This window comes from Pteropus alecto, unplaced genomic scaffold, assembly GCF_000325575.1.
Source record: "Pteropus alecto unplaced genomic scaffold, ASM32557v1 scaffold109, whole genome shotgun sequence".
NCBI classification, from domain to species: Eukaryota; Metazoa; Chordata; class Mammalia; order Chiroptera; family Pteropodidae; genus Pteropus; species Pteropus alecto.
Window position 1 is genome coordinate 10070823 of NW_006494608.1, and position 25786 is coordinate 10096608.

Consider the following 25786-nt stretch of genomic DNA (forward strand, 5'->3'; position numbering starts at 1 on the left):
ACATAAAACAAGATACCGAACATTGATGTCACCCCAGAAAGTCCATCATGCACTTTAGACTCTTTACAGAAACATAGTGTGGGGTATTTTAATATAAATAAAGTTAATTATGAGATTTGTATTTCCCCCAAAAGGCAGAGAAGAACAATGATGAAATTAAAATCTCAGGAAAATGTCCTTTAATATAACCCTTTCAAAATTGTTTTCTAATTAGCATAGTTACTCTGAGAATATTGATTATCTTTGGGCGATTTAGAAGTTTCTGTTTCCCAACCACCTAAGGTAAGGGCTGGGTGTATGTTGACAAGGCTCTGCCAAAGGATTCACTCACCTTCTGTGCAATTTCAGAAATGTAATTAATGAAACTTAATTGTGATGCAACCACTGGACTCCTGATGAGCTAACTCAAGGAGACTTTATGATAATTTTGTGTTTTAAAATATTTGATTTTAAATATGATAATTTTGTGTTTTAAAATGTTCCTATTGCTTGAAATAGAGATTTCACTGTATTTTCATTTTGTTTTACAAGTTTGCTCGTATATCATAAAATTTAAGTAAAACTGAATTTAAAGTTTCATGACTAGAAGTAGATAATGGCGGTTAGAAAACATTTTTGATTAACCCATTTCATTCTGTCAGAGTGTCTTAAATGTTTTTTCTCTTGTGCACTGAATACACACATGGGAAAATGGACCTGAATAAAGTTAACTTTTGTTTTTGTGTTGCTTTTGTGTTGCCAATAGTCCAGTAAGGTTTAGGTTTTATCAGAAGTACTCAGATATGCAGTGGGCAATTGATAATTTCTATCTGGGCCCTGGATGCTTGGACAACTGCAGGGGCCATGGAGATTGCTTAAAGGAACAGTGCGTCTGTGATCCAGGATACTCCGGGCCCAACTGCTACTTGACTCACACTCTGAAGGTAATGACAAAGCCCCTGATGGAAGCACTCACTCACATTGCAAGCCAGGCCTTAAGAACCAACTCAAGTGTGAGAGTAATAATTTGTAACAGTGTTTTTTGGGGCCCCCTGTAAATAAATCCTTTGAATGGAAACTAAAAAAATATGTCTTAGGTTTCTTAGCTATAAGAGTATTAGGATTAAGTTCTAGTACAATTTACCAATTCATAAATTAACCAGACTGAATAGATTAAAGAACATAAATACTCTGCTTTTTTTTTTAAACAGATTCTTTATTTAAAATCAGTTTTAAGCCACCTTTACTTTTTCAGTAGATATATTGTTTGAAGGAGAATACTGTTGTTGTTATGAAATAAAGCACATAAAATTATCACAAAAATAAAACAAAAGAATAAATTTTCAAAAAGGACTAAACGGTACCTGAATTTTTGTTCAGAAAATTCAGTGTTCTGATTTGCTGATTGCTGAAATATTGTTGTGTATTAAGAATAGAGAGGTCATTCTTGGAAACTTCAGCTGTTATATCATTATTTAATATGCAAAGAAAATATAGTTCCCAACACAGTTGCCATATGTGCATTCTATTTCTGTAAATAAATATAGTACATTCATCATCACAATAACAGAAAAATGACTAGGCTAAAAAAGCACAAGTGATTGAAATCAAACATATAAAAGGCAAACAATGTAAATAAAACCTGTTTTGTCCATTTTTTTCTATAACATTTCAACAACGTTGGAATTGCTAAATTAAAAAAATAAAATTAGAGCAATGCTTACTTATGTCTGAAGCCGTTAGTCTATTTGTTATCAAATGAGATTACAATGTGAGAAACATAGCCATAAGTACTGAATAAACTAAAAAAAAATCTAGTTTTCTTTCATGACATTCAAATTTCATTAGCATTTCTCAGTTGAATAACAAGTTGTACAGATCTATATTATGAACTCTTATTTTTTCAATGACAGCCTACACAGTCAATGATGTGTGGCTTCTGCCTCTAGTGTCTGACATGTAAATCTTCATTTTTAAAATTGCATTTATTTACTAACATCAGTGAAGTAAGGTAAGATTGACATGTAACTACACATCTTATACCATAGAGGTGGTTATGTTCTAAGTTTGAAGAAAAGAGGGTCTAATTAAATCATTTTAACTATACAATTAAATAGCAACTAGACAACACTCAAATGAAAAAAAAATGCAGTTTTTCTATATCTAATTACTGCAATTACAATTATGACAAATTACTTTCATGTTTATACCATTAAAAAAAATCAAGTGCCTCAACCAAATGCAAAAGGGACAAAATGAATGTACTATGGGCAAAATGAATAGAAAAATCAAGATCTTACTATGATGTGAAGGGATGAAATCATTTGACATAAAATGTTTCCATACCCTAATATTTAATTACCTACTCTGGAAAATAGACTATTCCTGATTGTGGTTATTTTTTTGTTAAAAGGGTAAACTAGAGACCCAAGGAAAATATTTTATTCTAGATTTCGAGTACTTCTCCCCATCATCCTGAATCTTGGCCCTGATAAACATGTGAAAAGTCTTTCAAATTGCCTTTCAAGTTTGACTTTCTTTTGACTTCATAGAGAAAGCTTTGGTTTCAATATCCCTACCTAACCACATAGACATTCTAAGTTCACTCTGGTAGAAACTGAAGGGTCATGGTTGCCTAAAGCTGTCTCCGTGGTTGGGGCACACACTCCTGGGGAGAACAAGACCATTGCTAGGAAATGTTAGGGGGAAAAGTGCTAGAACATCTGTTTTGCTTTATCTTATTTCTTTGAATTTTCATTTTTTAGTTCATGTTTTATAATATTATAATAAATTACAATAGTACTTTTGCATACCATATAAATAAAACATTTAGGGAATATATTCTTAAGTAACTTTTTACAAATAGGAGTATTAGTATTTCTTCTCAACCTTATCATTGTTTTAAGATTCTCTCTAGACTTTAAATTCCAGTTATTAAACATTATTTAAGCAGTTTAAATGATCTTCACTATATGATAGAAAAGCATATTGTGACGATATCCTATTGTTTTTTTAATAATATCTTTGGAAAATCATTTGAACCAGCTCTAATTTTGTAAAATCCAAGATGTAACTCTGTATTGTCTTAACTATTTCATAATTATTATCCGAAATTGTTACTTTTAACCAATTGCCACTTTTTTTTCCCCAGACATTCCTGAAAGAACGCTTTGACAGCGAAGAGATCAAGCCTGATTTATGGATGTCCTTAGAAGGTGGGAGTACTTGTACCGAGTGTGGGATTCTTGCCGAGGACACTGCACTCTATTTTGGGGGATCCACAGTGAGACAAGCTATCACTCAAGATTTGGATCTCAGAGGGGCAAAGTAAGTCATTTTTTGGTTATTGTCACCACAACTTAGCAAATTGTTCCCCAAAGCAAGGAACAGAAGTGGAAGAAGTTGTTATACAGGACTTGGGTAGACTACTATTAATTGTTAACTATTCTAATGGATAATATGTGCTTGCATTCAGATTCCTGCAATACTGGGGGCGCATCGGTAGTGAGAACAACATGACCTCCTGCCATCGGCCCATCTGCCGGAAGGAAGGCGTGCTGTTGGACTACTCTACCGATGGAGGCACGTTTCAGGGGTGAAAGCCATGCCTTGGAGCAGACTCCCAAATTCCATCCAATGCCCCTCAGAAAAGTTCTGCAAAGCATTGCTGACGCTGCAATGTGAATAGTGAAAGTTACAGAAAGAAAGTTACAGATCTTAGTTGCGTTACACAGTTCTTGCATGTGACTTCTGAATTAGGCAAAATCTACACAAAAAAGCGACAGGAGAAATCACATTAAAAAAATAAGCTTCAAAGTTTATGTGTAAAGAAAATCATCTCTGTGCTAAACTGAAGCTTAATTATAAATAATACAATTAAGAAAGAATTTTTATAGTTTTCCAAGTAAAAGTTCATTTTAAAAACATCTTTTAAAGTGTTTTAAAAAAATTTTGTATGAACAAGCATGTAATAAATACTGAGAGAATCTACAAGAAAACTTTATTAATTGTGAAAGAAGATAATCTGAATTGGTGTGTATGTCATATACTATTTTCACAAAATTATTTTATTATTTTGAAGTAGCTGAAAGCAGACCAGTAAAACCAGGAAGTCTTTAGAAAATCAGCTTTGGCAGAAAGATATTATTCTCAATAACTAGCAGATAAATAGATGGCCCTAAAGTATTTTGTAGTATTAAGAAGCTGTTTTAAGTAATTTAAACATCTCAGTCTTATCAATTATTAAGAGGGAAACTTTATGCCAGTCCAATAAATCACAAATCGTATGGAATTATAATAGCTATGTTTTAAAATACTAGGAGTTCTTGGCTAGAAATATGCAAAACATGGGTGTATCTTATTATTTATGAGAAATAATGCATGTAGGAATCTAAAAATTTTAAAAACATAAAATATATAATTTTTACTTTAGTATTTATATATCTGGCCAAGTATTTCTAAATACCCTTCCCCTCATATATATCATCAGCCTCTTTTTGCAACAATATTTATAAGTAGTGAACACTGACATTAAAGTCAGTGAAATCAATTCTCATTACCTGGTTGCAGATTTCTTTGGGAAGCTTATAGTAGCTGCAGTATACTGGTGGTTGAGAGGATTTTTTCCAGATATGTTACTATGTCAATATATTTGTTATTATAGGAATTACATGGACTTTGCTCCATGAGATGGATTATCAGAAATACATTTCTGTTAGACATGACTACATACTTCTTCCCGAGGATGCCCTCACCAATACTACTCGACTTCGCTGGTGGCAGCCTTTTGTGATGAGCAATGGGCTTGTGGTCTCCGGGGTGGAGCGTGCTCAGTGGGCCCTAGACAACATTTTGATTGGTGGAGCAGAAATCAATCCCAGTCAACTGGTTGACACTTTTGATGATGGTAAGAAACAAAACATTGAACAGTCTTTCCTGTGCACCATTTGTCTGCTTGTGTCTTTGAATGAATTACTTGAAAAGCATTTAGAAGAGTGCCTACTAGCACATATTTAATGCTCAACAAATGTTAGCTATTATTTTGCCCAGCAGTTTATAAATCTTCAAGGTTGGTAGTTTGTTCAAATGTCAACTGAGAATTTAATAAATCCTGTTAAAGACAGAATGTCTAGCTCTAAGTATAATTTGAAATTTTAATACCCCAAAATAATTTTCATCTCTTTGAGACTTTCTGTACTGCAGATACACATTGCATTGATTTAAAAGTGTACCAAGAATAATTTTGCAATGGCAGGAGTTACCCAGACTAGCAATTACATTTTTGAAGTTGGGTAATAGTACTAGCACTTACTAATCTTTTCTACATTTGATTTCTCATCTTAGATGTATGTTTATTCCAATTGAATAAAATAAAAATTAATCTTAAAGGGTGAGCAAAGAGCTAGAGCATAGACATTCAAGTAATTCAACAATAAGCCAGTCAGTTCAAGAGAATAACATATCACATTACTTCCCATTTACCTTAACAGAAGGCACTTCCCATGAAGAAAACTGGAGTTTTTACCCTAATGCAGTAAGGACAGCAGGATTCTGTGGCAATCCATCCTTCCACCTCTACTGGCCAAATAAAAAGAAAGACAAGACCCACAATGTGCTCTCCTCCAGAGAGCTCATTATACAGCCAGGATATATGATGCAGTTTAAGGTAGGGGGAAGTGGCTCTTCCTAACAAAGTATGGCATGGCATTTGGTAAAGGAGGTGTGGGGAGAATGCTTATTTGGACAAATATAAGGAAATGATTGATTTCATTCATTAAAAGAGACTTTATCTTATAAATAAAAGAAGTAATCTTTCACAAAGCCCTTTATCATGTAGGATTATTTGAGCATAGATAAAATCTATAAGTATATTGGGACACAGCAAGAAATGTAACTGTATTATGTCTCAGATGTAATCTTGAGTTTACTTTCCCAAACCTTAGAAGTAGGGATGTCCAAGGTCAAAGTCATATCTAGTATTTTACTATCTTTCATTCCCAGCCATATTCTTTAAAAGTGAAGGCTTTCCCTCTACCAGGCCCACACTGTGGCCCATATCTAAGTCATCATATTCGATTAAGTCATTTGCATTCTCCTCTTTTGCTGCTTCTATCAACCCGGAACTGAAGAGACCCATTTTCTTCTCTATCCAAATCAGTTTGTTTTAAAGAAAGAGTTTATCCTCAGAAATTTAATAATTAAAGTATCACTAAACCTGCACTTTTTAAAGTCACCATATACTGTCTAAACACTACATGTAACAGCTTTCACCCACACCCACTCCTCATCTTTCCTTTCCTCTCTGTACCATTTGACACTATTGTCCTTGCCCTCTCCAGCCCATGACATTCTGTTCCCCCTTTGTCTTTTGAGCAGGGGCCAGTTCTCCTTTTATCTTCTCAATATCTACTTTTATCTCCTTTTCGGCCTCTCATCTTCCTTTAAGCCTCTAAATGTCAGCATTTCTCAGTACTTCTCATCTTTCTTCTAGCACCACATGCATTCTCACCATTGGGAATTTCGTTCATCCCTGGTTTCAGGTATCATATCTTTAAGACCAATTCTCAAATCTGCATAGCCAACTTTGACTGAATCACAATTAATTCAGTACTTCAGTAACCTGTGTACATTTCTACAGCTTTGTCTTATTGCATCTCAACTCAACCTGTCTTAACAGTGAACTTCATATTTTTCTTCCCCATACCAGCTCCTCTTTCTGATATTCCTGTTTCTATTATTGGCACTACCTTTTACCTACTCACCAACTTTAAATTTTAAAGTAGTCTTTGATTTTTTACTTTTCACATCTAATCATTCACTGCATCCTTTTAATTCAAATTTCCAGTGATCCTGGTACCCATCTCTTCTTCCCTGTTTGTACTATTACCACCTCCATTCTGGCCCTAATTAAATCAGTAGCCTATTAACGAGTCTTTCCACCTCTAATCTCTATCCACTCTTATCTGTCTTCAATAGCACAGTCAGGTTGAACTTTACAAAGCACAGCTCTGAGCTCATCATCCCGCTGCTCATAAACCTTTAAAACGACCCCATTGCCTATCAAATTAAGGCCACATGCCTCAGACTACATTTATAGTTTGCCAAACTCAATCCTTCTACCTGTCTCCTATCTCTACCTCTCACACTCTTCCATGCGTAAAGGGCAGCTCACATGAACCCTGCTTGATGAATTATTTTCTTTTATTTTAATTGAAACATATTTGACATATAATATTGTGTAAATTTAAGTTGTACAACATGGTGACTTGATGCACTTACGTTCTGTAATATGATTGCCATTATAGTGATCATTAACACCTCTATCACATCACTGTTATTTCTCTTTTGTGGTTGGAATAATTAAGATCTTCCACTTCTGATGAATTACTTTCTAATCCACTTAAATACAGTCTTTCCTTCTTATGAAACAGCACAGCGTTTTATTTGTATCCTTTATGATTTCCATTTCCATTATTGGAATATGCTTCTTATTCTCTCTCCAAAGCCAGAGTTGTTTTATTCATGAGCGTATGGCCTGAAATTTTTAGCACTAACCTTCCCCAGTAACAGCCTTGAAATAGAACTTGTTGGTTAAATAGATGATTAGGACTTAAATTTGAATCACCAAAATTGTATGGCATTTATGCATTATTGATTATTTAAATATTTAATCACATATAATACGGAAAGCTTTGATTCATATGAAAATGAAAAATCCCTAAGAATGAATATTAAGTAATTAAAAATTGTTATTTTTAATTCAAATAAAAATTCAATAGTAGCATCAAAGAAGTTAGGATATCAATGAAAATGTTTTAAACCAGTAATGTTTTGAGTTTCTTTCTGTTCTCCAAATATTTCTCTCTTTTTTTGGCCAATTTATCTTCTTCAATTTTATAATTAATATGCTATACTAATTAATTAAATAGAAATAGTATTTTTTAACCTTAATTTTCATCTCCATGCAAAATTGCATGTCTTTAATTGAAGTCTTGGTGTTCTGGCAGGCTGCTCTGTAAAAGCTTCTCTGAATATTTCTTGATTGCTTATCAATTAAGACAAATGGGATTTCTAATTAGCAACAGATGTTATTTAATCTTGCCTGATACATATTGATTGTTTATATTTGTTTTAGATTGTGGTGGGTTGTGAAGCTACTTCTTGTGGTGACCTTCATTCTGTAATGTTGGAGTATACTAAAGATGCAAGGTTTGTGAAATACTTGTTACATTTCCCCCAAACTTGAATACACAGTTCAAATGGTTGTCTATTTTTAAGGCAACTGTTTACAGAGGAGCACTCTTTTGTATAAAAAGTGTCGGTTCATGTGTATTTCACATGTACAAATTTTATTGATATAAAATTTATACATACGTCTTATTTCATCTTTTTTCTTCAAACCAAGAAAAATCTGTTTTCATACTAGGCTTCAGGCAACAAACTTTATATTTTAAAATAAGTAAGACACTACATTTGTCCTTAAAGTAGAACTCTCTTTTATTCATGTTGTTTCTTTTCAACAACCTTAATGAAAATTTAAATCAATGAAAAATCAGACTATGCTTCAGCCGGAGTCACATCCACTAAAGCATAGTAGCAGTATTAAATAAAATGCAGTTACCTTATTATGGTGTTGATAGGCCTGTCTCCCATGACCAGTTTTAAAAACGAATTATAGTGAGTTAAGGTTGGTTAGACAGAAAATTTTGTTAATTGACTCCAGGTATATTTCTGGTAATAATATCAGTGGGAGGAAGCCATTAGAATGCAGCACCATGAATGCTATTATTTTATTCTATTGTCTGTGAATATATTCATGTGCTTATAAGGAGTTAGAGTATATCTTGTGTGAAATTATATTCAATTTTTCTTTTATTGTTTGTAATTATAAAAATGTTTAGGAAATAGGAAATTTACATAGAAATATCTTAATTTAATCCAACCCCAAAGCATTACCCTGACAGAAGACCTAGGTCTTATATTTCTTTTAAGAGTTGTCTAATGCAGCCTCTTCGGTTTCTGCAGGTCCGATTCCTGGCACCTTGTACAGACTCAATGCCTTCCCTCGTCTTCAAACAGCATCGGCTGCTCCCCCTTCCAGTTCCACGAAGCCACCATCTACAATGCTGTCAACAGCTCGAGCTGGAAGAGAATCACCATTCAGCTTCCTGACCATGTCTCCTCCAGGTAGGTTGTGTACTAATGTAAACTTTGTGGAATTATCTAGTAATCTCTACAGAGCTCGTATAGTGAGCTGAGAACAGCTGATAAAATGAGGCTGGAGTTTTAGTTGCAGCCCTAGTACCCTTTCCCCTCTTCTCTCACCAACCCATGCCCCAGACTGGCAACTGCGTGTCTCAAGAAGAAATAGGATCATGTTTGTAAACTGCTCATGGGTTTCTAATTTTTTTTTTTTTACTTAATACCACAGCACATGCCGAACTCAATCACAGGCCCTAAGTCACAGGTCCCCAAACAAAGACCTAGAGTGGAATTGACCTTCCCCAGTGTTCTGTGCTCCCAAAAGCTGCACCCATCTCATGTACAAATATTCTCTGGGGTATGCAGGGTGGGTCAGGTTACAAAAAGTCACAGGATAAACGTAGTGGAGTTCAATCTTCCCAGTGTTCCTTTGACTCAAAAGATTCAGAAAATGATATACCTCTATAAGAAAAATGGACACAGATTTATTATGCAGTAGAATAGGAAATTCACATACAATTTTCAAGGAAGGCACAAGATTTCAGAACAGCATTTCTCCCAAAGTCTGAGGAGTACACATTCACTCACCTCTGCCATCAGTGCTTCAGGGAGAAGTTTGGGAAGCCCTTTTCTCAGAAATAGTCCCCATTCCCCGGGCTAGAGGCTGGACGCAGCCATGGAAAATAACAGCCTACTCAATCCCTTCTGCTCTCTGTGGGACTTGCAGTGCGACACAGTTCCGCTGGATCCAGAAGGGGGAAGAAACCGAGAAGCAAAGCTGGGCGATTGACCACGTGTACATCGGAGAGGCTTGCCCCAAACTCTGCAGTGGCCACGGATATTGCACCACCGGCGCTGTCTGCATCTGCGATGAAAGTTTCCAAGGTCTGAATCCCAGACTGTCGTTTTTAATAAAGGACAGGATGAGGTTCTCCTCATCTCAACGTGTATGCAAAGACCACTAGGAAATAGATAGAAACTGCAGCCGGAGGGATTCAGGATAGATGACACACTCTCTGAACACAGTTATCTTTGGAATGAATTATCAGGAATAATTTAATGCTATGTCCCTTGAAGTACTTTTTAATGTAGAATTTTATCCACTCAGAAATGCTATAGTACCTGACATTCTCCATCTTGCATATAACTCACTGCCCACGTCCCACCCTTAACATTTTATTTCCACCCCTGGGCCTCTCTCCTTGCTGGTCTAGCTGCCCATCCCTGAATATTTTGCCAATATTCCTTCTCTCTCACAGCCTCTCCCAACAGCAGCTGGAACTGCCCTCCAGACGATTCAAAATAGTCTGTTTCCCAAGTTGCTCTGTCACACACGCACACACACACACACACACACACACACACACACACACACACACACACACACAAAGCCTTCATGACTCAAAAAAATACATTTTTACTGCTTGAATTTCTAGAGGATGAATGTACTCGGAGCAGAGTATCTACTCAACTCTTGACATCAAAAGAAATTGCTATGTCCACCTGTTAGAAGGCCTGGGGCCCTGCTTTCCTTTGATGCAATGTTTCTAACAAGTTTCCACCTCTATTGTTACAAAGTTCACTTTACCTAATTACCATTATATTCTCAGAGTTTATAGCAGTGCTCAACAAATCTCTTTTGAGTTAATCTTTACATTGCCTTATGTTTTACTATTTACATGGTATCCACCAATTCATTCAGCAGAGTCATTTAGTGCTTATGATATCTCTGTAAGTTAGCTATGAATAATGTAATTGTTCTCACTTTACTTAAAGAAACTGAGACTCAGGGAGGTTAAATAACTTGCCCAAGATCACATAGCTAGTAAGTGTCAGAAAGAAGACCGGTACTCAGGTTGTTCTTTCCGGTCAGCCCTGCTGTCTCTCATAGCTGAGAGATTTATCCAAAGGGGACTAGAATTATGCAACTTCCCCAAGAGCACAGTGTAAGAGTCTGGATAGATTTCTTGTTTGATGCTATATTCTTGCCTCCAAATGAAATGAGTATGATTAATGTAGCCTGCTGCATATCTTAGAAATTACTTAGTGGTCATCTTTTTCCCCTGGTTTCATTATCGCTGAGACCGGCTGGGTCTGTCTGTACACCGGCTAGAGAATCTGAACTTTAAGTAAATGAACAAATCAGATGTCTCACACAAAGTCCTAGATGTCTGTAATTTCCCCTCTCCCTTGATCCAACAGAGTTATGATGTTTTAATGTTGAACTATTGTGGACATTTAGAAAAGTTGAGCTATTCAGGGGGAAATGCAAGCACAAACACATTTGCTAATGTAGTGTCTTACTTAAATGCTGGTATTTCAGGTCAATGGTGTCTGAGAGACACTCTCAGTTTATTCATTATGCATTTATTTATCCCAGCTTCATTATTGAATATCTTATATGTACTAAGTATTAATGCTAGCTGCTAGAATCCAGTGATGAATAAAATACAGATTTGGTTGTCAAGAATCCTCAAGTATAGAGCTGAAAGAACAAGAACATGATTTATCTTATTTTCTGCTACAAAGTCATGCTGGGAGAAAAGAAATTAGGTTGGCCTCTCATGCCATGGTGACAGCTCCCTACTGGACCCATCATTGGTAAACATCAAGCCTGGCCAGATGCTGTGGTATTTAAATAATAGGTGTACACAAGCAAGAAATACATTAGCACCTACATATTTCAATAAACACTGACTGAGAGATTATGGGATTGATATCAATAACATAAGCTAATAATTGCTAAAATAAAAGAGAAACATTTCTGGGAGTGTTTTGTCATTCTTACAATAACATGGATTACGTCTGAAACTGAATACTCGTTCTTAGTCTTTGACGAATCTGCTTGCTCCAGCTAATTTTTGTGATTTTTCCCTTTCCTCTAGGTGATGATTGCTCTGTTTTCAGTCATGATCTTCCCAGTTATATTAAAGATAATTTTGAGTCAGCAAGAGTCACTGAGGCAAACTGGGAGACTATTCAAGGTGGAGTGATAGGAAGTGGCTGTGGGCAGCTGGCACCCTATGCCCATGGAGATTCACTCTATTTTAATGGCTGTCAGATAAGGCAAGCTGCCACCAAACCTCTGGATCTTACTCGAGCGAGGTAACGAGACTCCTGTGTTATAGTCCAGTCATAGAATCAGCTGTAAGATTGGTCATTGTCCACTGTCTATTAGATATGGTCATGAACGTAATGGCATAGGTGTCATAAGCAATAGAAACCTAAAGATTTGAATTTGGTATGAGGAAGCATTCTATGTTTTCACAACTCATAATTATGCTTTGCTTAAATTCATTGTAGAATTACCTTGTATTTCTTCACACATACTGGCTGAGTGGTAATGACACATAGGCATAAACCTAGAGAAATGGCCAAATATAAAAAATGGATAAGTGTAGCAAATCAACACATTGTACACCTTAAACTTACATACCATCATATGTCTATTATATCTTAATAAAGTTGAAAAATAAAGTAAGTAAAAAATAAAAAGTTGGCTATAGATAATCTATGTTGATAATTTAATATCAATCATTTGTAAGCATTTATATATGTGTGTATATGTATGTAAAGTAGATTTGCAGTCATGCAAACATATACATATATTTAGCATACTTAGTTACAAGAGATAGAAGTGGAGGATGGATGGATGGATGGACAGATGGATGAGAACTTTAAAATTCACATGATACAGGAGCTGCATGTTATATATAATGTTATATAATGCAGACTAGAGTGGGCAAAGACTGTGCAAATCAGCTAAAGAAGTGACAGAGAAAAAGAGACCCCAGCAAGGTTGAATTTCCTTCCCCACCTGCCCTTCCTTGCTCTGCCACCTTAGCCAGTGCAAACATAGCTTTTTGTCTGTATAATTGAGAATAGATTTTAAGGCTTTATAAATGTTACAGAGAGCTAAATTAGCATATTCCCTGAATGCTGAAAAGTATTCAGTAGCTACAAGTATATTTGAGAATTAGGTATTTGGTAAATAAGAATGTAGATGTTTACTTGAGGCTTTTCACTTTGGAAAATATTAGTAATGTATCTTCAGAGGCAGAAAGGCAGGTTTGGGAGTCTTCAATATGATAAACAATAAAAATATAACTAATTCCTGTATGGTAACCATGAAAATGCCAAAAATTGTTGTGTCCCCCACATCTCATTTTTTCCTACCAAAAAGATGTACTTAATCTAGAGACAACTTGATGTTTTCCTAACCCCCATATACAGCAACAACTAGCTGCTTAATTAATAATTACACACCACGTTGTACAAGTAACTCTGTTTTAAATTAATTTATGCATTTACAAGCTATAAACCTAGTGCTTTATTTGACCACCTACCCTAAATGGGATTACTCTACTAATCACTGAAGATAAAACTCCTATGTTTAAAAATCTGTATCTTCTGAAGGTAGGGATGCCTATGAAAAGCAAAGAACGTGCCAAAGAAGAGCAAAAGTGGCCCAGAACCTGCACGTCTAACTCACTTTTACCTGAGCTCTGATCTCCAGACATCTGTTTCTAAAATAGACGTGATAATTTGTTCTTGTGTAGATGCTATTCAGCTTGGAGCTATTTGTAAAAAAGTACGTGGCATAAATGCTGTGGTTTTATTCCTTGTCCTCTCCATGTCCTCAGCTGCCTATTTGGCCCATATTATCTTTCAGAAAATAGAAAATATTGCAGATGAAATACTATAGCAAGATTTTTCAACATCATGAAAAAGAAGACAGATCTTTGAAAGTCAGAATTGCTTTATTTGTATAGAAAACCAGCCTTTCTGAGGTTATTTTTCATATGTATGATGTAAAAAGATAATATAAACAAATTTTACTACTAATGTGATTTAGTCATAAGACTGGATGCTTCTATTTTTACTATATTATGAACACAGGAACTTTAGAAACAAAGATTTTTTTTTAATTAGAAAATATAACTCCTTTAATCCTTCCTGACTCTTGCTTAAAGATTATTTCCCCTGTGTTTTTCAGCAAAATCATGTTTGTTTTGCAAATTGGGAGCACGGCACAGACAGACAGCTGCAACAGTGACCTGAGCGGCCCCCACGCGGTGGACAAGGCCGTGCTGCTGCAGTACAGTGTCAACAACGGGGTCACCTGGCATGTCATCGCACAGCACCAGCCGAAGGACTTCACTCAGGCTCAGAGAGTGTCTTACAACATCCCCCTGTAAGCGGCCTGAATGGAAAGGCACGATCTCACACATGAGCCCCGAGAATCAGAGTTTGAGCTGGAAGTTTAGTGAAGTTACTGGACCAATGCCACAAACATAGGGGGTGGCGGAACCAAGACTAACCCAGATCTCCAGCGTTGTGTTACTGTTTCCTATTAGGACAACAGGCGAAAATCGAAGCAAGGTCTAGGGCGAGAGGGAACAGAAAATAATAACAGTGCTTTTTGCATATTTTCCTTCCTCTAACCAGTATATCTAGTTCCTTAGAAAACATTTTTAATTTTCTGCTGGATACGCTTATTTGAAAATTTTCTGAGGATAGGCAACTGAGTCACGTTTGCTTAGTTTTTTGTCATTTTTGTACCCCCAGCTTCTAGTCTATCACACAGAAGGCACATCATGTTTCTTGACCAAATATGTTGCTCTTCCAGGTACTAGTGTAGCAAAGGGAATAAGAGAGAGAGATGTAAAAGTATTACAAGTCTTTGAGTAGCCAACAAAATTTAATGTTGCTTAGGAGAGTACTATAACCTAAGCAAATCTGAATTCCATGCCCAAAGTTTTGTTGATTTAGGTTAGCCTATTATATCTGAAGTCTGGAAGTCACATACCAGAAAGTTCTGTTTTCTACTGTGTAACCTCTTTGTCCTTCTTCTATCTGTGACCCAGGGAGGCACGGATGAAAGGAGTTTTACTGCGCTGGTGGCAACCACGCCACAATGGAACAGGTCATGATCAATGGGCTTTGGACCATGTGGAGGTCGTCCTGTGAGTATCTGATACTTAGCATTCCATGTTTATTTCAGAAAGGATTGAATTCCTTTGATCTGGCATGCTCCTTAACTTAGTAAGACTGTTTCTGAAGAGATGCCCACAGGACTGGCTTATACTCTTCGGCAACTGCAATCTATAACTCAGCTCATTGTGAAATAATAAAGCCCCGGATATAATTTAATATACCTTAGAAAACTTTGGTAAGCAAAAGATTTATTTAAGGATTTGACAATATTAGTTAAATTTGATCAAACAAAATTCTCCAGGTAAACAGGAAACAATGCTTTTGCCAGATCTGGGTTGCCTTATAAAATGGAATGACATCCTAAAAAGGGAAACAACCTGTATTGGTTAATGTGCAGAGTATTACTAGTTAATGTGCCTGATAGCAAATACCTGTCTCAGCTACAAATGCCTGAGCCATTCTTCCATTGAATGACATGGTTGCAACCAGAACAAAGAATTCATGGTTTCAAATTCCTCCTGACCAATCCCAGCACCTACCAAGTTAAGGGTGTTCCCCTATGGTTTCTCCCGTTTAATAAGGTTGGCACTGCTCTCACCTAGCCGGGTTGACTGTTCCACAGAGAGATGACTTGCTTTTTCTCTAACAATCTAGTTCCTGTAGAACTGGAATGCTTATGTCTCGACGGGTTCGGACTGATGGCTCCAAGTGGTTGGCAAGGAGAGGCGAATCTTCTCGGTAGATAGGTTCAAATGTTAATTCTGTTTACCAAAACAAAAATGAAATCAGTCTCTTGGCTGATTTCAGTCATTTTGAAGGCAAATTTAAATGATTAATTGGTAGGAAAACTACCAGATTTGTTTTCTTTCGATCATAGCCATGAACTGAATTTTTCAGTCTTGAGTTAGCCTTCGTCTTAGTTTTCACTGAGGCACCTGCTTGCATGGCATCCATATCAACCCCCAAATCCAAGAGCAACCTGGTCCCTACACAAGCCCCCACTGTGCGCTCTGCTGCTTTGGAAAACTTGCTGGGCTCTGCCCCCACAAGACAAAGTCGAAGTTTAAAATAACAGTCCAGACTCATTGGAATCTATATATGAGGCTGATATTTTCCTTAGATATTTCTTTCCTCAGACTACATTATGCCAGGAATAGTAGAATGACCTGGGCTCTAAAATGAGTACATATATGGTAAGGCCAGAGAGAGATGTCCAAATCGACCAGAAACCATCCGTAAAGTCATTCTGCCCTGGCTTCTTTTCCTTTCTGAGCTTCCCTTCTCAATCTGATGGAGCATTAGAATCCCTTAGGAGCTTTTGGAAGCATCAGTGAACGTCCCAACGCCCAGGCCCATCCCTACGGATGATTTGATTTAAACTGACCTGCAGTGGCACCTGAGCATCAGTCTTTTTTAAAGGCACCTCAGGTGATTCTAATAAACTGGTTGAGAATCAAATTTAGATCTTTCAAATCTCTTGCCAAGACAGTTTACATTAATGGGGCCTCCTGTGCCTGACAAAGCATTACCAACTCCTATGGAAACTTCAAAACTCGACAGTCCTCAAAGAAGCAGGATGCTAATACTGCCCTTAGGTACTCATAACAATTTTTAATACATCATATGTTTGAGCAGATATTTCTTCTCCTGCCACCCAGCCAAGCAGTTGCAATTATCTATTTTGGATTTCAGAGGCATATCATCACCAAAAGTCCCTCCCTCAGACTAAAAGAGTAGATGGGGTCAGAAGTGCAAATGTACTCCCCTGGTATGAATAACCCCCTCACAACTTAGACGCAAAACTCTGGTCTCTGCTCCCTATTGATCAGCTGCCTCACAGGCTCTCAGAACACCAGCCAGAAGCTTCACCACACAGCTCCCAAGGGAATCTTCTGGAATAACTGGTGTTGGTATTAATTTTTATAAGCAGCTGCCAGCATCATGGTATTATTATAAGAATCAAGTTCAGATTATGTGAAATCTATCACATTGATCATACCTTTTGTTTCTGGTATTGTTCTGGAGCAATAATCTGTATTTGTAAAGACTTCGCTTTTAATCCCCCACCAGAATTTTAATACTTTGAAGAATTTATAACTTATCAAGCATTTCTCTGCTCTTACTCTGAATTATTGTCTCAAATTCTCAGGGCATTAAAACATTTCGAATGATAAAAGAGCATTGCAACACATGCATTGTTGCATGGTTTCAGTTATATTCAGCATCTTCTGTCAGTAAATAATTTGAAAATTATAACTTCATACATATCTCCATATAATTTTATTTATATATATGTTATACATATAATTTAAAAAGTACATGCTATCTCTAATACTTCAATATAACTTAAAAATTTGCTAAAATTAAAAGATTTACTTTACTTTCCTTCTTTTTTGGAGAGAAATATCTCATAAAGCTGAGTTCAATAAATGAGTTCTTTAAAAGAAATACAACACAAAGAAATTATATTTTCAGAACTAAGTGTTTGATATTTGGCTCTTAGGATTTAACATTTCTACGCCACTGTACCCTTTCAAAGTACTTCTTTTCAAAGCAATCACAAAAGGTTTTAAAGCATTCACTAATTAATATGCCCTTAGTAGCTCTGCAAAATACTTTAATGCATTGATTTTATGAGCTTAAAATAAAAAAGAAACTTCCAGAGAATTCAGAAAAATAAAATATAATAATTTTCCAGAGTGTCTTTCAACCATATGAGGCACAAAGAAACTAGCCAAGGTTCATGTCACGATTCACAAATCATACTAATTATAACTTTTTTACCGCAAATGTATATTTAGTAGAGAGGTGGAATACTCCCATAAATGCCTATTAATTCAAAATATCCCCTTTATTCACTATACTTTTGTATAACATTTAATTATATAAAACTAGTAATGTTAACTCCTCAAGTGTGGAAGGGAGAGGAGGAGACTAAGTTCCATATCTAAAAAGATACAAGCCCCACCTAATTGAACACTGCAGTTAGGGCTACTAATATGTGTTTGCAACTACTGTTTGGGGGTATACATTTTTAGAATGTATTTCCTTTTCTAAGTGAAGACTGGCCTTAATCTAGCTTTATTATCATAGTTTCGCTTTTGTGCATGTGCACTAAGGACACATGCTAAAAATCCCTAGAAAGAAAACCTGTAATCATGCATGGTATCTTGACTGTAACCTCACTACTGCCCATATCAAGAGGATATATGAGTTTGATGAGAGCAAAGTCAGCATTTTTGAAAGTATTTCAACGTTTAGGAATTCATCCTAAATGAACGAGATACATAATATATTTTTAATTGAATGACTTAATTCTAAAATACTCCCTGTGGAAGGATTTGAGTTTCATAAATATGGATATACAGAATGACAAGCCCCACACCATAAAGATAAAACCAACATTTAGCATTTAACAAGCAAAGTCACTTACACTTTATGCTTGTTGGAGGGTTTAATCTTCCACTCTGATGTTTTTCACTAAAAACGGCCCATGAAAAGCACTTCAAGATGATTAGCCCCTGCTAATCTGCCATAGAACAGATGAACCAAATTGACAAATCGCTTTTTTCAGCCTCACTAGGTTACAAAAAGTCCTCATTCTGTAAAGTCTGAATGATGTAGCATAACACAATCACTGACATTCAAGTGTCAGAAACCTAATTTCTTTGAATTCATTTGCTAGTGTAGAACATTTGTTTTTCAGTAAAAGTTTGTGAATATATTTGGGCAGATCCCTCACAAGATCCATGCTGGTGGGGCTTTTCTTAGGATAAAAGAAAATTCTTTGTCTTAATCATTTTGTTGAGCTCTCATACTTCTATCCTAAGAATCTCCCTCACCAAACTATGCACTTCATTCACACATCACATTTCCTGTGTACGTGTCCAAGTCACAAGCTGTCATGTGTATAATGAATTGGGCCAATTTTTGCATGTGTACCTTGAAAGTAAATTGCTCAGTAAAGAGTAAGCCTATATAAATTAATTTATAAAAAAGTGAATTATTACCACATTTACTAAAAATTGAAAACCAATATGTTGCTAACTATGGTCTTAAATGCATTTATCAGATTTTAATAATATTATGCATTCCATCATGACCATCCTCTCATGCTATTTTCATTATCAATATACTGTCACATTTTTGGCACAAATGATTTATGGAGACGAGCATATTATATTTGTTGTAAAGCATATTTATTCTTTATTAAATTTGACTATGTTATCTGATATGGAGGACTTTTGTATTTTTTAAAGCCCATTCCTTAATATATTCAGGAATAAGTATTTTCTAAAGTATAATAATTGAAAAATCAGATAATAAAATTAATGGTAGTTATTAAACTATTACTTTTATATTTATACTTTGTATGTAACATTTATGCCAAATGTAGTACTATAGCTACATGTACCTTTACATATGGTTATGAGCAAATATTGCATGTTGCATTACATAGAAAAGTTAAATATATGTATATATCAGGTATAGAAGAATAAGAAATAACATCTTTAATTTTTATTTTCAAAAGAGATGAAAAATCCTATATTGCGTCTAAACCCGATCAGACTTTTATGACTAATCACAGTGCTGCATGCATTGAAAGGCATTTTTTAACTTGTGTTATATTTCATTATTTGCTGTCATTGGTTTTCCACTAGAGTAAGGTAAGTCCTCTTACTAACTCTGGGGAACTGTTTACTAATAGTTTCATCGCTGTACCTACACTAACTGAAAGTTTTGTCGAAGACCTTTGCAGTTGAAAAAAAGTTATATATGATATTGAGATATACTAGAACATTTGAAACCTGTATCATGTAAACTCAGAGTTCAGCCAAATTGTGATAATTTTCAAATGTATGCAATATTGAACACAGTCAGGCAGACCAGAGCGCTAATCAGCATTCCTTCACTGGAAAACAAACTTGACTCTGTGCCTGGGACTGTACTGACTGTTCCTATCCTTAGGTAAGATTGCCCTTCTTCAATACATATTTACATTTTTCCTCTAAAGATACTTAAGAAAGAAGGTAAAATGGTTGTCACTTATTAAACATCTGCATATTATGCTAGAAGTTTTCATTTAATCCTTACAACTCCCCAACATTATCAGATATTATTCTTGTCTCCATTTAGCCAAGGAAAGAAATATGAAATCTTTATTTGCGAGATGTATAAGCCTACACTTATTTACACGTAGCCTTCCTGAAAATGCATGGCCTTGAAAGTAAAATGTACAGCATCCTTTCTGCAGGGGAGTTTCATTGATTAGTTTGAATAGCAGCATTCAATCTTATACTCACCAGTATTTCTCTGAAAGATATGACAGTCCACTGGATTCTTATTTCTGCACTTATATAAAGTGTTATTTATTGTACCACATGTTTTGATGATAAATAAATTAGTTACCGATCTGTAAAAATGCCTAAATTTCTGTGAGCTCAAATTACTTCTCCCAAGTCTCTATTTTCCCTATTTCCTCTAGAATCTATTTAAAATCAATTGAATTTTCTTCATAGTAATAAATGACCTAAGATAGTGGCTCCAGTGAAGGGTAACAGTTCAAAAGAGTCACTAGTTCTTGAAAGATCTTGAAATATCCATATTTCCTATGCAGAAACAGGGAAGCATTTTATAATTTCGTGTGCCATCTAAGTCCTTAAACTCTCTAAGCAATAATGGAAATTTAAGCTAGCATTTCCAAGAAGCCATTGATGTTCATTCTCCCTTTTTTCAATGACTTAATCATAATGGAAGGATTTTTAAATGGACCTAGTTCTGTCCAAGCCAAAGCAAATTGATATGTCAAGTAGCGTAATTCAGATGACTTGGGATTAACATTATCTGCTTTCATTGAACTTATAATAAAAATTTCTTTCCCTGTAATTGCCATAGATCTTTAAAATGGCCATACTACCATGAACAAGCCCAATTCCATCTGATCTTGAAAGCTAAGCAGGGTCGGGCCTGGTTAGTACTTGGATGGGAGTCCACCTAGGAAGACCAGGTGCTGTAGACATAAAAAATTTAAAAATAAAGGATTTGTAAGCTGACAAGGTCCTTGCAATCTGTGAGGTCAACCAGGAGTTGCCTCACCTAAAAAATAAAAAATATATAAATAAAAATTTAAAAATAAAATAATAAAATTCCATCATACCTATTTTTACTTTGGTTACAAGTTCATCTATAGCTATACATCTTATCTGTATCAAAAACAGAAACAAGCTCACAGATCTGCTTCACACAAAAGATAAACATATCTTTAAACTTGTTTAAAATTCTCCTGATGCCCAATCCTGTAAGTTAGACATTTTAGGAGCCACATAACTGTTTAATAACCATGTCTGTTTACTAAATGGCCCTAAAGGCAGGCAGCATTATGGTATTGCTTCCCATGGTGCTTGATTTTAAATAGCTTATGAACTTGAAAAATCTTCTTCATTAGATTCCAACCTAAATGACTCCAGAGATATGTGTTTGATATATGAAATTACTAGTCAGTTTCAAGGGTGCTTTGAAAATGTGGCCATTTTTAATGTGACTATATAAACACTAGGCATCTATAGCAAACATCTGTAGCAAATGCTGTGTGCATATCAACATTCACAGGGATCCAAAGATATGCTACTGATATATAAATTTATCCAAAATTAAAAAGTATCCAATAAATCAAAATGACCCCTAAATTAGATATATGCTTCCACGCTGGGCCAATTGTCAAGGTATGAAAAATCTGAAACCTGTTAATATTTATTTCCTCACATATAATGATAGAGAATTTAAATCAGTCCAAAATACATAAAATAGTTATATGGAGAAGTTGCTTTAAAGCCGTTAAACATGCACGTCGATTTTTGTTTAAACTAAATGGGTTTTTTGTTGTTTCACTGAGATAATTAAATATCTTGAGTGTTTTGAGTTTATCTTTTCTCCATGTAAAATATTTTAAGTACATTAAATTCTCTTCGAGTACCTTATATTTTTGAACGTGTTTTTCAACAGAATAATTTTCATTGCTTTAACTTTGCAGTTATTCCTTATAGTTAAAGAGTAATGATTTACAACAGGAACCCAATCAGTAAGTCATCAAAAATTTAACAGACATGCCTTGATCACCCACTGGTGAGGCAGGAGGCTAAGGGCTATGGTGTGGGGGTGGAGGGAGTGTGGGGACAGGCTGCTACACCATCAGAAGTTTAGCATATAATAATATGAACACAAGTAGTCTTCATTCAAAGCAAAAAAAAACAAGCACTATGAGACGTCAAAGTAGAGAGGGGAAAATCACTTTTGGAGGGGGTGAACAATAAATGAAATGCGATGCCTGAAAAATAAGTAGAAATTTAGGAAGTGACACTGGGGATTGACGAATGAGGCAGATGGAAGAGGTTCAATGTGAGTTTGGACAGAAGAGTCTGTATAGGAGTGTAATGGAAGAGAGGACTTGAAAAACAGAATAAGATTAAACATGTAGAGAACTTGAAATACCAGGCCTGACTAACTTAGATGTTGCTCCATGGACAATAGGATTATGTACATCTTCTTAACAAGGTAAAGCCAGCACTTGAAGGAAGGCTTCCTGAAACTTGTGTGCAAAATCATCTATATGAACTGGCAGATACAAAACAGTCATGGGAATGTAAAGTACAACATAAAGAATATGGTGAATAATGTTGTAATAATTATGTATAGTGCCGGGTGGGTACTAGACTTATTGGGGTGATCACTTCATAAGTTATATAAATGTCTGACCACTATGCTATATACCTGAAACTAATATAATATTAAATGTCAACTGTAATTGAAAAACTTTTTTAATTTTTAAAAAAGCAAAAGGCATATGATAGGCTCTGCCGAGTAGCGTTCCTGCATTCCAGAAAGGTTAGACCAATGGGTACACCCGCCAGCCATGGGCACCTGCTCCCAGCTCCTTGGCAAGCTAGGCATTATTACAAATCATGAAAACATTTACCAATCCAAAAAAAAACCTACTGTATGTATTTATGGGAAGATACATACACACTACATACAAGTATACATTTAATGATAACTTTCTTAGTATTTCGTGGTTTCTTTTCAGTGGTGTTTCATACAAGGAGAGAATGAGGAGGCTAGTTTAGGGGGCCACTATAATAGCTCAGGGAAGGGGCCACAAGGTGAGCTGGGGTGCTGGCAGGAGGACAGCTAGTGCCAGTCCCAATATTTTGTGACTAAAGAGATAACAGATTCTCCTGATACTTGATTAGTTCAACATGTCAGGTCATTGTCCTTTTTCTATAACTGGACTTTACATAGGTAGCAATTAGTACTTATAGCAGTTAGTAAATAGTGGATAAATTCATTGCATCCTTCAACTATGACATTGAAACTAATCAACTTAGTTTATACACATAATACTGTCACATCGGGGAAGGCAGGAGGGGGAGTAAAGCTACCTGAACATAAACATAACTTTTATGTTTTTCTCTACAATATCTTTGGAGGTTTTTTTTTTAGTTTCCATTCTATAGTGTCTTGCATTTTGATAATATAGAGATTCAGAGTGGAAAGTTATTAGCACTTCATTTTATTTTACAGAATATATATCAATATGACGTCTATCTTTTAATCAGGTTTTCAAACACAGATGCTATTGCTTTTTGATTAAATGTTACCTAATGACATTCACTTTATGTATTTCCCTTTGAGACATTTTATTATAAATTTTTTCTAGTAATCAAATTTAACTATGTAAAATCTTTATTTTAATGATTTCTGTTACAATCATTAGTAAAATATACCTAAGTATAATACCTAGTATGATATACTAGGTACAACAGTATCATTTTACACCTTGCCTGGTATATTGATCATTAATAATGCAGAATAAGATACTGCTCAGCACAAAATTACCCTTTACCTCCTCTTTATCCTAACTCAAGATCATGTCATATTGACCTTCATGGTGGAATCACATCACATGACATTATCCCGCTCTGGATGCATTTTATGTTTCTATTCAGTTAAGGAGAAAAGACTGGGACTAGACAGTATTCAGGAGACTTGGTCAATTTAGAAATACTGATAAGCTCACACTTAAATCCCACATTTTGATGCCACATACAGATATGTTTTAACTCAAGTCAGTGTGTAAAAAGAGTATGATTCTTTTCAGTGATGTTTTAGGTAATGCTCCTTTTTAAAGTATGTTTTTCATACCAAAACTTTAACAGCTATGTCTACTAATATTGTATAATTTCCTGCAGGCTCCTAATATCCATTTTCAGTATTCGTATCAGCTTCACATATAGTATGTATGTCTGAATGTGTATTTGCACATACATGGGGGAAATATATACACACATACAATTATACATTCAATTACACTTTCTTAGTATTTTGTAATCTTTTTTCAATGAAATGTCTCTTTTATAAGGTCATATTTCTAGAATATAATCTCCACAGCTTATTGTTTGAAGGAAGGTAGTGGAATCAACATTCAAGGAAAAACTTACTTCTTCATTTGCCTTGAGACTGCATAAAATTAAGCTGATTCAGTTAACGAGTTTGTTCTTTGTTTTTGTTTTGTTGCTTTTTAAGCTTTAAATGAGAATGTTTGCTAAAGGAATCAAATTATGTTTCCTACTTGTTAGAGATGTATTTAAATAAGGTGATGAATAACAGCACACGCTGTGTCTCAAGCAAATTCATCCAAGTAAGTGTTTTCAGAAAGAGTTCAAGAATAAAATTTAAAATTCCAAAATAATTTCAGTCCACTTTTGCTATGAATCAAGAGACTTTGCCATTTTTTTCTGGTTGAGAGCTCACTCATGAAAAGAAAGGGATTTCTTCAAGTCCAAAGACAGTGAACACAGGTGTCAACCTTCAGTTGTTCTGTCCTGGGTAGTAATGTCAGTGTGACCTATCAACCCTGAAAATTTTCAAATAAATATCAGGGTAACTTAGGACCTAGACTAGATTGTACTTTCAATGATGGGACTTACATGCTCTTCCTTCTTTCCCTCTCTGCCTCTGTCCTTTCTGATTTTAACAGCACTCGCAAACAAAATTACATGATGAATTTTTCACGACAACATGGGCTCAGGCACTTCTACAACAGAAGACGAAGGTCACTTAGACGAAACCCATGAAGAATCAAAAGTTTATTTTCCTTCCAACATGTGATGTGTTGCTTTTCATTCTTTTCAATTTCGCACCGCATCTGATATCAGGAAATTCCTGTGAAGGACTTGGTGATTAACTGAAAGCCCTTCTCAAGACCAAGTGTACACCACTTTCCCACACTGTGAACTAATGACAAGTGACTTATTTTCTCATAAGTATTTGTCTTCATGTTGATGTGTCCGTGAAAATTGTGATCTGTTGTAATATCAGTTACAGTGGCAGTATTGAAAATAAGAAATAGTTTAACAGAAAAAAAGTTTAAGCACAAAAATTTAAGAGATTTTATGTTTAAAATGGCATTTAGTACAGTATTTAACATTCTTGGTCACAAAGCTATTTAAGTGGACTGTATTTCAGCTACGTATCATGTTTTATATGATTAAATTATCATTGTTTGTCCTTTTATGTATTCTACAATATAACACACTGTTATTGACACTGTATTTACTTGTTATGTTGCAATACTTTGCTGCTGAATTTTGGGCTACTTATATATATTCTGCAG

At 35.3% G+C, this 25786-nt stretch overlaps 1 protein-coding gene and 1 pseudogene across 2 annotated transcripts in view; both read left to right on the forward strand.

Moving 5' to 3' along the window:
- The window catches only part of RELN (reelin), a 457821-nt gene extending 432280 nt beyond the window's left edge, over positions 1-25541 (forward strand). Inside the window, exons 53-65 of one of the 2 annotated variants that reach the window (XM_006925407.2) lie at positions 746-923; positions 3131-3306; positions 3455-3561; positions 4643-4885; positions 5469-5644; positions 8114-8187; positions 9004-9165; positions 9908-10065; positions 12066-12285; positions 14177-14374; positions 15048-15146; positions 19779-19784; positions 25151-25541. In XM_006925407.2, coding sequence (XP_006925469.1) covers positions 746-923; positions 3131-3306; positions 3455-3561; positions 4643-4885; positions 5469-5644; positions 8114-8187; positions 9004-9165; positions 9908-10065; positions 12066-12285; positions 14177-14374; positions 15048-15146; positions 19779-19784; positions 25151-25247 — 1894 coding nt within the window. In that variant the 3' untranslated portion in view covers positions 25248-25541. The remainder of the gene's footprint in view (positions 1-745; positions 924-3130; positions 3307-3454; positions 3562-4642; positions 4886-5468; positions 5645-8113; positions 8188-9003; positions 9166-9907; positions 10066-12065; positions 12286-14176; positions 14375-15047; positions 15147-19778; positions 19785-25150) is intronic. The other variant, XM_025041934.1, reaches the window with a different exon arrangement.
- On the forward strand, positions 21018-21136 carry LOC112473635 (annotated as a pseudogene).
- Positions 25542-25786: the final 245 nt, after the last annotated feature.